Below are 13360 nucleotides of genomic sequence, written 5' to 3' on the forward strand. Positions count from 1 at the left end.
TGTGTGGGGACGTTCCACCTGTAAATCTTGTGTTCTGCATCCTTGCTGCTTGGGCCCATGTCCAAGTCCTAGTCTCTGTGTCCTCAGAGGGGGTCAGTTGCCCAGTTGATGGGCTTAGCGCAGGACTGGCTCATCCTGTACCTGCCTGAATCTGCTTCTTTCTTCTGTAGCCCGGGGACATCTGGACCCTGCCAGACCAGTGTCACACAGTTACTTGCCTGCCAGATGGCCAGACCTTGCTGAAGAGTCATCGAGTCAACTGTGACCGAGGCCCGAGGCCATCATGTCCCAACAGCCAGCCCCCTCTCAGGGTGGAGGAGACTTGTGGCTGCCGTTGGACCTGCCCCTGTGAGTCCGATGCTTCATCAGCCTGGGTGGTGTTGCAGGGGCAGTGCTTTTAGTGTGGCTGTGCAGAGAGGTAGACCAGAAGCCCCTTTCCCTCCTCACTACATGTAGAATGCTACTTTCACCCATGTTCCCTCCCTCTTGTGTCTTTTGGATGTATGTTCATTCAGTCCCAGGGATCGGTGTTCTCCTCCTGTGTCTTTGGAAAGCACCTCCCCAGATAATGCATAACCAGAAGGAAGAATTGATTGTTTCTTTCTCAACTTGGCTGTTGGCAAGTCATTAGAAGTCTATGCTGTAGAAGTAGAACAGTGAGAGGGACGCCCCCAGAAAACTCTTCACTCACACCTGGAGCTGGATGGGAGTTGGGTGCCATGGTACATCGTCACAGTGGCCTCGTTTATGAGGAGGACATAGTAAACTCCATCTTTATGCAGCCCTGTGGAGGGCATTCATCCGTGGGGGAGGGTTAGCCCCCGCCTCATGGTTGGGAGAAATGGCTGCATAGGTAATACGTACCTGGCATATAATTCCTGTGTTAAATAGACACAACCAGTGGGATAAAACCAAAACTGTATTTTATTCCTCGGCCTCCCTTGACAGTTTATTTAGTAGGATAAATTATCTCCCTGGACTGGATGAGAATGCTACCAGACCTGTGTCATCTCTGTTTATTCATAAAGAGTTCTATGGTTACTTTAAGTTATAAAACAAAGGCTCAACTTGGTAATTAGGTGCCCACTCCTGTGTAATCACCAAAACCTTAACCTTGAGTTAGAGTTAAAACAGCTCCCTACTCCCAGTTTGTGCTGCCTGCCCCCAAGAAAGGGGTGTGTTCTGCCTCTCCCCCAGCTTGGGGAACCTTCTGAAGAAGGTTCTCCCGTGACTGGTGCTTCTGTGAGAGGGCTCTGTGCTCTCTGGCCTGGCAGGTGTTTAAGGTGACCACTTTACCTTGCCAGCTCTCAGAGGCTCCCCTGCTCTATTCCTCTGGTACTCAATCTTGGGGTGCAGAAGGATTCTGTATCGTTGGGCTGCCTGCTGCTTCTCCTTGCCAGGGAGTGGAGTGTGCCTGCTTCCCCAAACAGCAGCAAGCCACATCTGGGCAATAGTAATAGCTTCTTTCTTTCACATTCTTCAGGTTAAGTTTCAGACACTGGTCCAGGGTCCCTGTAACTGCATGATACACAAACCCATCTCTGGGAGTGGCCTCTTGAAAGTCCTGTTCACAAGGCTTGGTTGTCCCTAGTGGGGCACCTGGGGGTGTGAGACCCACAATGCAATAGGAACTCTGTACAAACAAATGTCTTCTTAAATCCAGTCCCTCAATACCCCTCTTGACTCCTTTTATAACCTTGACTCTTTATACTCTCTTTTATCAGAAGCAATAAAACTAGATTTGGGCTATTTTTTTAAGCATTTAAAACATTTTAAAATTAAAAATATTTAAAACTTTTTATTTTGGACAATTTCAGGTTTACAAAAAAAGCTGTACAAATGATACAAAGAATTCCTGAGTATCTTCACCCAGCTTGGTGTATCTTATATAATCACAGTATAATGATCAAAATCAGGAATTAACATCCATAAAGTACACCTGTAAACATCTTACTCAGTTTTTATCAGCTGTCCCACTCATGTCCTTTGTTCAGAGGTAGGATTCAATTCAGAATCCCACATGACATTAAGTCGTCATGTTTCTGTAGTCTCCTTCAATCTACAACAGATCCTAAGTATTTCTTTGATTTTTATGACCTTGACATTTTTGAAGAGTTCTGGCTAGTAATTTTGTAGAATGTCCCTCAATTTGGGTTAGATTTAGGTTACACATTTTGTTAAGAATACCCCGGAAGACATGCTGTATCTTTTTTGTTTGTCAAGAGGAGACACAGGATATCAATTTGTCTCATTACAGGTGACGTTAAGTTTGATCACTTGGTTTAGGTGATATTTACCAGATTTTTCCACTGTAAAATTACCATTTTCCTCCTCGTAATTAATAATGATCATATACAGAGATATTTTGAAACTCTGGAAATATACTTTTACCCACTAAGTTTACCATGCATTGATGATCCTCACCTGAAACAGTTTTTATTGTGTTTGCCAGATAGTGATTTTTGATTTCCATCATCCCCTCCGCATTTACTAGTTGGAATTCCATTGAAAGGAAGAATTTTTCCTTCTCTGTCATTGATTAATTCAGTTAATTATTTGTATCAACATGGGCTCATTGGTTCTTATTTTATTCTATGGGGTATAATCAATTACTAGCATCATTTATTTTCTTGGTTGATGGTCTCAGATGTGGCTAATGGGAACCCTTTCAATTTGACTCTTGTGTCCTTTTGACATGTCTACCTCCCTCTCTCACACAGTAAGGAGTCTGGCTCTCATTATCCACGATATATTTATATGTTGGCTTAATCCCAGAATACACATAAAGTAGTTTCAGAATTGCTAACCAATGCCTGGATGAAAAACAAATCTAACTAGAGTACAGTATTCATATGCAATTCTTTTTGTCTTTTGCCTTTAGTACATAGTACATTCCCGCCTACCCCACCTGTATTATTTAGATTAGTTTCTCCCCTAACAGTGTAGTTATGTTATTTATTACCATGATTTCAATTTGTTTCTGTTTGTGTTGCATTTTGGGTTTCCCTCATCCCCATCCTTGTTGAGTTTATTCATTTGTTCTTGTACGTGAATTACTAACATTGCCCCAAATGTGAGAATGTACAGAAAGGTTTATTCAGAGTGTCTCTCCACTCTTCCCATCCCTCCGTGCTTTCTACTAGTTTCCACTTATGTTCCCTGCAGGTAACCAGTCTCATTCATTTCAGGTTCATCCTTCTTCACAAATAAGCTTTGCCTTTTTTGCTTAAAAACATAGTCCAGAAATCCTCCCTACCAGTTCAAAGACAGCAGAGGGCATAGGAGAGGACCACAGAAGTGAAGTAATTTATCCAAGGTCACAGTATAAGCACAGGGTGGAACAGAATTCAGTCTTGAGTTTCTCTGGCTCTGAAGCACCCACTTCATGGTAACAGTTTATGTGACGCTGGGCAGAGCCATTCTCACTAGCTTGCCACGTGTGAGCTAATACTTCTTTACCTGTGACTTGTGACATCCTCATAGCAGAGGGGCTGATCTCCTGAAGACGTGACACTTTCCATAGCTGGAGTGTTGGGAACCACTTGCTGCACGGGCATCAAGTGCCCCTCAGGAGTGACTGACTGCTCTGGGCCTCAGGGAATTTTGAGTCGAAGAGCTCCAGGCAGGCTGCTCAGCTCTGACAGATGGTGCATCCAGCTTCTTCATTTGTTAGTGGCTGTGCTGCTTGACGCACAGGCCACGGATGCAGGTGGAGGTTGCCTGGACCTGGTATGAGCTAGGGACATCAGTGCAGCCTCACAGACCACTGAGCCTGCCTCTCAGTCCTTGGGCTTTTATTTACCCACCACCATAGCTGTGGTCACAGATGCTCTGGAAAGCTCATCTCCAACTTCCTTTAGGTCTAAGATTAGCTTTCAAATCATGCATGGCAGTGGTGCCTTCCATGGGAGGGTTTTACAGAATCATCTTATGCAGATGCAAGATGATGAGTGTTTCCAAGTTTTAACAGAACCCTTGAGAATTTGCTGATCGTGTGAATGAATGAGTGGCAAATGAGGGAGTGTGGAGACCCAATCATTTGTTTTGGCTTCAGAAATATTTCTCTCGTGTGATCATCTCTTAAGGGATCAAGTCAACATGGCCACTTGTACAATTAGAAACTTGGCAGCTGAGAGGACACATGTGTCTTTAGGTGAACTTTCTTTACAATGAGCTCATAAGCTCATGATATGCTTAGATCCTCATGATTTCAACAAGTCATAACAACCCTGAAACTTAACTTTGTTTCCTGAGCCAAAGCATCCCTGTAGAGATCATTCACTTTACACGTTAACATTTTTTGGAAGTATGGTTGTATAATTTTCCATGTTTTTTTGTGATACTTGTCCTTCTAAACCTTCTCTAGAAAAATATTTAATGGCCAAGTGTTACTTAGCTAAGCCGCTCTCTCTACCTCTCATAATTTCAGATTCCTAATCTGTAAAAAGGAGGAAGTTAGACTACATAACCTCAAAGGGCTCGTTCTGAGCTCAACTCTATTTATCTGTTTGCAACATGGTAACATCTGCCTCTTTGCATGTGTGGGAGTTTGGATAATGTCACATCCATCCTTTGCTCTCCCCTGTTCAGGTGTGTGCATGGGCAGCTCTACCCGGCACATTGTGACCTTTGATGGACAGAATTTCAAGCTGACTGGCAGCTGTTCCTATGTCCTCTTTCAAAACAAGGAGCAGGACCTGGAGGTGATTCTCCATAATGGTGCCTGCATCCCTGAGACGAGGCAGGCCTGCATGAAGTCCATTGAGGTGAAACATGACGGCCTCTCAGTTGAGCTCCACAGTGACATGCAGGTGAGAGGTGCTTTCTGTGGGTCTCATGCAAGGCAGCAACAGAACCCCCAAGAAGCCTCTGGTGGCACTTGGTTTTAGCTGGTGTGTCTGTTAGGGACACACCAGCTTCTGCCCCACTAGCAGAGCACCACCTTCTTAGGAGAAGCTTATTTTCATCTCCCTTGTGGCATGATTTCATGTTGTTCTGGGCCCAGATTTGGAAGAAAGGATCCATTTTAGGTAGCATTACATTACAAATCTAGTGCTGGTTTCTGGTGCTGGCAGAAAATTGGGAGAGACACCAGAGCTGTTTACCCAGCAGGCATGATGAGCCCAGTGCATAGGACCTGTGCGTTTTCCAAAGGAGAATATTTAGGATCTACATTAGGGCCTTTGAAAATATTTAGGGCCTGATCAAAACGTATGGCTCCAAAATTTGAGAGGAAAGCTGCAACACTGATAAAAATAAATGTTTGTTTACAAAAGGCTACATATGACAACTTCTTGTTCATTTAGAAATCACAAATATTTCGGGGCGCCTGGGTGGCTCAGTCGGTTCAGTGTCCGACTTCGGCTCAGGTCATGATCTCGTGGGCCGTGAGTTCGAGCCCCGCGTCAGGCTCTGTGCTGACAGCTCAGAGCCTGGAGCCTGTTTCAGATTCTGTGTCTCCCTCTCTGACCCTCCCCTGTTCATGCTCTGTCTCTCTCTGTCTCAAAAATAAATAAATGTTAAAAAAAAAAACAACACAAATATTTCATTATGTGAAAGTAACTTGTAGTAACCTTCTTCTCATTTTGTAAGAATTTCTGAATATGCACATTCATTGCTGAAAAATCATAGCTAGTCCTATATTAAATGAGTAGCTCAAGTCCAAAATTTTAAAATCAAAAGGATAAAAAGCCTTCCAAAACCTTTAACAGCAAAAATTATATTCACCCTGGGACTTTTAGTATGTTTGATATGATGTATAATGGGGCCTCCAAAGAGCTGGTGACCAAAAATACACATATATACATACATACATACATACATACATAAATGAACTTAACATAGTCCTGTGAGATGCTCCTGGAGACACCACCCTGATGAACTGACAAAAGGCAACTTTCTCAGTGTTTCTGGAAGGGGTTGCCCTTCCCTGTTGAATGTACACAGACTCAAGGCTGGCTTTAACCCCTGGGCTTTCAGGCCATCTGTATAGGATTTTAATGCTCTGTTCTCCCATCAAGCTCTGCAAAGCCCCTTCATCTTAGAAGAGCTGCTGTCAGATATCAGAGTTTGTGGATGACACTGGAGTTGAATGTGGCAGAAGCATAGGGACTATCAGTAACCTCAGGAAGAAACGAAGATGAAATTCTAAGATTCTTTATTGTGATGACCACTGATGAGTCATTTTCTTCTTTGGGCAGCTGACAGTGAATGGAAGACTGGTCTCTGTCCCATATGTGGGTGGGGACATAGAAGTCAATGTCTATGGCACCATCATGTATGAGATGAGATTCAACCATCTTGGCCACATCTTCACATTCACTCCACAAAACAATGAGTTCCAGCTGCAGCTCAGCCCCAAGACCTTTGCTTCGAAGATGTATGGTCTCTGTGGTGAGAACATTCTCCTGACTGTCCCCACTTTGCATTTATAAACCTTCGCTCTAGTCTCGGAACTTTTGGCTGCTTGTGCTTCTGGGTCCGGTTGGTTATAAGTTTCAGACGCTGGTCGGGATGGAGAACGGCCAGGTCTCTAGCATCAGTAGGTAGGCACCCAGGGCTAACAATCTTGTCTTTCCTCGTTTGTATAGGGATCTGCGACGAGAACGGGGCCAATGACTTCATGCTGAGGGATGGCACGGTCACCACAGACTGGAAGGTGCTCATCCAGGAATGGACGGTACAGCAGCCAGGGAAGACGTGCCAGCCTGTTCCCGAGGAACAGTGTCCTGTCTCCAGCAGTTCCCACTGCCAGCTCCTCCTCTCAGCCCTGTTTGCCGAATGCCACCAGCTCCTGGCTCCAGCCACCTTTTACGCCATGTGCCAGCAGGACAGTTGCCACCAGGAACAAGTGTGTGAGGCGATTGCCCTGTACGCCCACCTCTGTCGGACCAAAGGAGTCTGTGTTGACTGGAGGAGGAGTAATTTCTGTGGTGAGTCTCCACGTGCGTCCTCCTGAAGTCGTGAAGACCAACTAATCATGGGCTTGCTCAACCTCTTGGAGCCTCAGATTCTTTTTCTGGGTGATAAAGATAAAAGTCCCTGCTTTTCCTATTACGGAGGATCCCATTTAGGATCAAATAAGATGGTAGATGTTTAAGTCATTTGAGTGCAGGATTTCTGTGCAAATGAAAGCATTTCTACAGTTCAGACAGATGTGACTTTAATGTATCAGACACCTATAGGCATCAGCAAAGTACAGAATGACCAGCCATATTGAGTTTGAAATTCCACCAGGTTTAGCAAACGCTCAGAGTAAGCCATGCTTGAGCAGGGTTTTGAAGTGTGAGTGGATTTTGCCACTGAATATTAAGACATGTCTTAATAACAGATACCACGGGATTGCTAGTGTAGATACCTCCCCAAGTTCAGTTCCCCTACTTGGACTTGGCATTTATCATTTAACATGTGGGGGGTACCATGATGAATCAGATGCCTCAGGGGGTGCTGGAGTGACAAGAACACTGAACTTCAGCATCCTCAGTTACTGAATATGATCCCTGACTTTTTCTGGAGGGAAATCAATATATGCAAACATCTCAGAGTCTCGGAGTTTATTATCCTAGAGCCGTTACAGATCTCACCTGTGGCTGGAGGACTTGGGCACCCTAGTCCCAGCTCAGCAGGTGACCAGCTGTTCTCTATCTGGACCTTGCTTTCTGCATCTCAGAATAGGATCATGGGCCTAGACAACCCCTGGGTTCCTTCCAGCCCTGGTGCTCTGAGTCCATTAGATGGTAGTGTCTCCTTTCAACCTGCCTGTAGATCAAGGAGCAAATGATAGTTTCTGAGTTAGCTACAGTCCTTTTCTACATACTAATTTCTTTGTCTACCCCTGGATACTTATTGTGCATTCACAGGAAAATGCTTGGTGCTCTAAATCCTTAGACAGTCCTGCCCCCTGCCTTGGCACCATGAGAACATTAGGAAGGGGTTGAGCAGGGCCAGAGTCGGACAAGTGAATCATCTTGTAGCTTTTCTCCAGGCAACTCTTCACAGCTGTGGATTCCTTATTTAATTTAAGAGGATTTTTTAAAAGGAATAAACACACCTATATTTAAAAGAAAGACCCACAAGACTTCCCAAGGATATACAGGCTAACATCATCAGTTAGGGCTAAGTTTGACTCAAGTAACAGACAAGGAAAATTCTGTCACACAACTGATCAGAGGGAGGTGGCTCCAGCTCTTCCTGGGTCTCAAACTGGGCTCTAGTTTTTTGCTCTGTTCTCACTTGGGCGTGTTTTTTCCCTATGGTTAAAGATGGAGCTCTAGCTATCACATCCAGGTTCTAAATGGCAGCATGAGGGAAGAAGGGAAAAAGGACAAAGGATATGGAGAGATGTCTTTTTAAAAAGATTCCTCCTGGCACCTTTTGGGATGAGCACTGGGTGTTGTATGGAAACCAATTTGACAGTAAATTTCATATATTAAAAAATTAAAAAAAAAAAAAAAAAAAAGATTCCTCCTGAAACCAATACTATACTATATGTTAACTAACTTGAATTTAAATAAAATCTTCAAAGAAAAAAAAAGGGAAAAAAAGATGTGGTATGTATATATATAATGGAATATTTGTCAGCCATCAAAAAAAAAAAAAAAATGAAATCTTGCCACTCACAATGATGTGGATAGAGCTAGAGCGTATTATGCTATGTGAAAGAAGTCAGTCAGAGAAAGACAAATACCATATGATTTCACTTACATGTGGAATTTATGAAACAAAATAGAAGAACATGGGAAGGGAAAAGAAAAAGAGGGAAGCAAACCATAACAGACTTAACTATAGAGAACAAACTGAGGGTTGCTGGAGGGGAGGTGGGGGGGGGGGTGGGCTAAATGGGTGATGGGCCTTAAGGAGGGCGCTTGTTGATATGAGCCCTGGGTGTTATGTGTAAATGATGAATCACTAAATTCTAGTCCTGAAACCAATATTACATTATATGTTAGCTAACTACAATTTAAATAAAAATTTGAAACAAAAAAAAGTTAAAAAAATGGAATAGAATAGGATAGAAAATAGAGCACATTCTATGCAGTATTCCGTGAAACTTACTTGATATCTATCTATCTATTCCTGGTCTATGATGTAAAATGTATTTCTTACTATATTCATTGTCAAAAAAGTTTGAATGGTACTGAATTAAGTGATTTTCCTTGAAAAAAAAAATCAGGACTTAGTGACATGACTACGTTAAGCTGCAAGGGAGGTCGGGGAATGTAGTCTTTATGCTGTGGTCGTGTGTCTAGCTTAAAGGTCTATTTCTATGGAAAACGGAGAGAATAAAAATGGGTGGAAATAGTCATTTCCGCCCCAGCACATTTGTCAGATCATCAACCTCTTTGAATCAGCTGTGCCTCTGTTTCCCTGCCGGTGTGGGCTGAGTGTGACCTCATTCTCTGTTTGTAGCTATGTCATGCCCACCATCCCTGGTGTACAACCACTGTGAGCGTGGCTGCCCCCGGCTCTGTGAGGGCAATACGAGCTCCTGTGGGGACCATCCCTCAGAAGGCTGCTTCTGCCCCCCACATCAAGTCCTGCTGGAAGGTAGCTGTGTCCCTGAGGAGGCCTGTACCCAGTGTGTCAGTGAGGATGGAGTCCGGCACCAGGTAGGAGCCCTGGCCTTTTACCTCCTGTGGGGCTGCTTCTGTCTCGGGTCAGTAGGGTGAAGTGTTCACCAGTGATTGTCCACACCACCCCCCAAACTGTGGCAGCAAGGGTCAACTCTTAAGGGGATCATTGAAGGATAGGGAAGCAGTTTGGCATAATGGCTTTGGAGCCAGATACATCTCGGTTCAAATCCTGGGTCTGTCATATAGCAGCTGTGTGAAAACCCCCCAGAGTATTAACAACATATTACTACAAGTACTCCTACTGTTATCGTCATTATATTCACGTAAGGGGAAAGCTATAGGAACCCAGAAGGGGATGGGGAGAGAATATTTTACATGGTGATGTCTGCTATTATGAAGATATATTGTATACCTTGCATTGTACTAAGCACTCTATATTCATTATCTCAGCATTATTTCAAGGTGTGTTTTGCAGGGTATTAACAGTTACCTGTGGTCAAGAGAGCTTAAAGAGCACTAGCTAAATAGGTTTCTTTATTGTAGGACTCAGTAGAGCTTTTCATGCACTAATGTATAGTGCCAGTGGTTAGGAGGGATTTTGCTTCTCAAACTTATCTGACCATGGAACTTGTGTGTGTGGCCAAGTGAGCGAATGTGTGTCTGTGTGTGTATGGCATCCTCTTGGATCAGGGTTCCACAGAACACACTGGGATGTCTTACATCATCTTATAAAGACTTAACAAACATTTTAAGAGAAAACCAAGGCTTAAAGAGCTTACTTTGCCCATGGACACGGCTTGTAAATGATGGAGGTGAGAATTAGACTCAGTATTTAAAACTCTGGCTCCAAAGAGCGTGCTCTTTCCGATGTATGAAAACGCATTTTTGCTAGGTCTTCTTTGGGCTTATTTGCTTGGGAATTGAGTAATTGAGTAATTAATTGAGTAATTAATTCTTTTAGCCCCTTAGAATTTATCGAGTCCATTTTGAAAGAATATTTACCAGAGTCTCCCCCATCTTGGCCTGAGATGGTGGTCATGTCTTCAAAGGAGACAAAATGTACATTTGTAGTATCTGGGTAGTGTCTGTCTGTGCACATGTGAATGTGTGCGGTGGTCCTGTCCTTCATCTCTGATAGTGACACTACAGAGCATGGTACAGGGAGAACAGATCTGGCTTCCAGCAAAGGAGAGTGTATTCTCTGATCAGGGACTACACCCAAGATCTAACATCTCCATCGTTACCAGGGAGGACTTTTATCACTGAGTGAACCAGCTGAGGTGACTTACTAGATTTAATCACAGCTCAGAGAACTCATGGTAGAACTAGCTGACCAATCTAGAGAATGACGAAAACAATAATTTCAATAACTACACTATTCTCTCCCTGACATTGTAAGACAGGAAATGGACCATTTCCCTTGATTCTCCCCCAAACCCCATAGGGTCATTATTACACGTACCATTGAATAGGTGAGGACACTGAGGCTCAGATGGCATGAGGAGCTTATGCTGGGATTCCTATCCACCACACTAGGTCATCCCATAATGTTCTAGCCCTGCCATTGATCCCCTTGGAACTGCGAGCTACACTTCGAGCTAATTATGTTTTCAAGTATGCGTGGGCGATCATCCAGCTATTACTGGATGGCTCTCATCTGCTCTGTTTTCTCACTGGGCTTTATCTGAGTGGACCCCATTTGTTCTCATCGTGAAGTAGATGAGTTAGGAGGGTGAAGATGGACCACTCATCCTGTATTGCTGTATTTGACCTTGCCGACTGAAGTAACTACCTGTATCATCTTACTCTCCAAAACAAGTAAATAAAACCTTACCTTGCTGTCCCTGATCTGCACGGCTCCTGGATGCCCTCCTGCTGGGTTTGAAGGTTACGAGCCATTTATGTGTGGTACCAGCACCCGGTGGTAGTTTCAGGCCAGATTTGCTGTTAGTGGTAAGGTACTCTCAGAGGGAGGCAGAAATGGGCCCTACCCTCTTCTTTGGCATTCTGTGATGAGAAGGAAGCTCAAGTTTGCAAAGCAGTTCTGGCTCTGTGACTGTCCTTATGCTGTAGGGTGTGGAGAGCTAGAAGCTTGTGAACTTTATCTTAGTGTCTCCACCCACCCCCTCTGACTCTATTTCTCCTCACTGGTCCCCTCACCTTCTGCCCAACACCTTGGAATATGCATTTGAGTTGTGTGAAGAATGCTTCCAAATAGTGCAATATTTTAGACACAGAAACAGTCTCTCAAATATATTTCAGAACCAAGGGACATTAAAATTAGTTAATCAAAAACTATGAAGGGAACAAAGCCAGTTTCAGTTTATTTCAGAAAATATAGTTTAAATGGATGAAAACAAATATCCTATCAGGCTCCTTTTGCAATTTCCATTTTTCCATGCAAAGCAGGGAAAGAATAAAAATCTAACATGAAGGACATTTCCACGAAATGAAATTTCTTTAACAGAAAAATAAAGCCTAGACAACTTTTCTTCAGGGAAATAATCCAGGGTATAAATCTCTGGTGGTAACTTTGGAAGGGCAAAATATTTACCAGTTTCCATAGCTCTTGTTTATTTTACAAAACGCAGTGTAAACACGTGAGCCTTTGTGGCCGGCTCAGCGGGGATCCAGGGCCTAGCACCAGCTGTCCCTCTGTGGTTGGGGGCTGTGCGGGGCAGCAAGGACTGCCTCCAACGCCCTGGACGGAGCTCCTGGAGCCTGCGTTTCCCCCCTGGTCTCGGCTGTTCTGTGGCAGCCCAGTGCTTACATTTTACCTGCATCTCCTCTCAGGTCCTTGGCTGTGGTGGATGGTGCACGGTGACTTGCTGTGTCCCTTCTCTGACCTGGGGCTTTGAAGACTTGAGTTTTCTCTTACCAGCTGGCTCACATGCCTGTTCTCTCCTGGAAATAGTCACGCCCCACCCTGGAACCCTGTCGGTGAGACAGGACTGGCTGGAGTTGGCCTGTTCTGGTGCAAGAGTGCCCCCTGGTGCCGTGTTTGCTGCATAACCGGACAGGTTGGGCAGCTGTGGGGGCTGCTGGTGCTTTTAGTTAAGCATTAGCCAGAAAGATCTTTTTCAGGAGCCATAGACTCTGTCCCCTGCCTCCAGCACGCCTCATTAAAGCTTCCTGGGGAAATGAAAATCTCTGGAAAAGGAGGTTTAACCCCTGATTTTTGGTCATCTATTGTGGTGTTGTCCACTCTCAGGATCATGGGAAAGTTGTATTATTTATTCTTGACTTTAGATATCTAAAGTTCACATTTAAAAAGAGGAGGGGCGCCTGGGTGGCTCAGTTGGTTAGGTGTCTGACTTTGGCTCAGGTGATGATTTTGTGGTTTGTGAGTTTGAGCCCCACATCAGGCTCTGTGCTGACAGCTCGGAGCCTGGAGACTGCTTCGGATTCTGTGTCTCCCTCTCTCTTTCTCTGCCCTTCTCCTGCTTGCACTCTGTCTCTCTCTCTAAAAAAATAAATAACCTTAAAAAAAAACTATTAAAAAATTAAAAAAAATAAGGGGAAAAACCCCAAGACATATAAAAAATATGATCTTCTCCTTTCTTCTTTCATCACCTGTGCCATTTAAATGTGTAAACTTAGATCCCTTGATTTGCCATTTTCTTTGCATCCCCATCAGTGCAAAAAGCAGGAAAGAGGCAGAACAGAGAGAGAGGCCTAGGGAGATGTGAGAGGTCCCCCTCCTCCTTCCATTCCCAGGCCTCTGAGGCCAGCACCCTGTGCCTCCTGGGACCTTCCCAGCCCCTAGGAGAGCCCTGGTTTCCTGTGCT

The 13360-nt window shown here is 44.2% G+C and overlaps 1 protein-coding gene across 2 annotated transcripts in view; it reads left to right on the forward strand.

Annotated features, from left to right (window-relative positions):
- The window catches only part of VWF (von Willebrand factor), a 137777-nt gene that overhangs the window by 97883 nt on the left and 26534 nt on the right, over window positions 1-13360 (forward strand). For both annotated transcript variants that reach the window (XM_053895673.1, XM_053895674.1), the window contains exons 34-38: window positions 171-348; window positions 4591-4811; window positions 6201-6393; window positions 6591-6932; window positions 9409-9608. In XM_053895673.1, the coding sequence (XP_053751648.1) occupies window positions 171-348; window positions 4591-4811; window positions 6201-6393; window positions 6591-6932; window positions 9409-9608 (1134 nt within the window). The remainder of the gene's footprint in view (window positions 1-170; window positions 349-4590; window positions 4812-6200; window positions 6394-6590; window positions 6933-9408; window positions 9609-13360) is intronic.

Source organism: Panthera pardus, unplaced genomic scaffold, assembly GCF_024362965.1.
Source record: "Panthera pardus isolate Hobbes unplaced genomic scaffold, ASM2436296v1 HiC_scaffold_6, whole genome shotgun sequence".
Taxonomy (NCBI): Eukaryota; Metazoa; Chordata; class Mammalia; order Carnivora; family Felidae; genus Panthera; species Panthera pardus.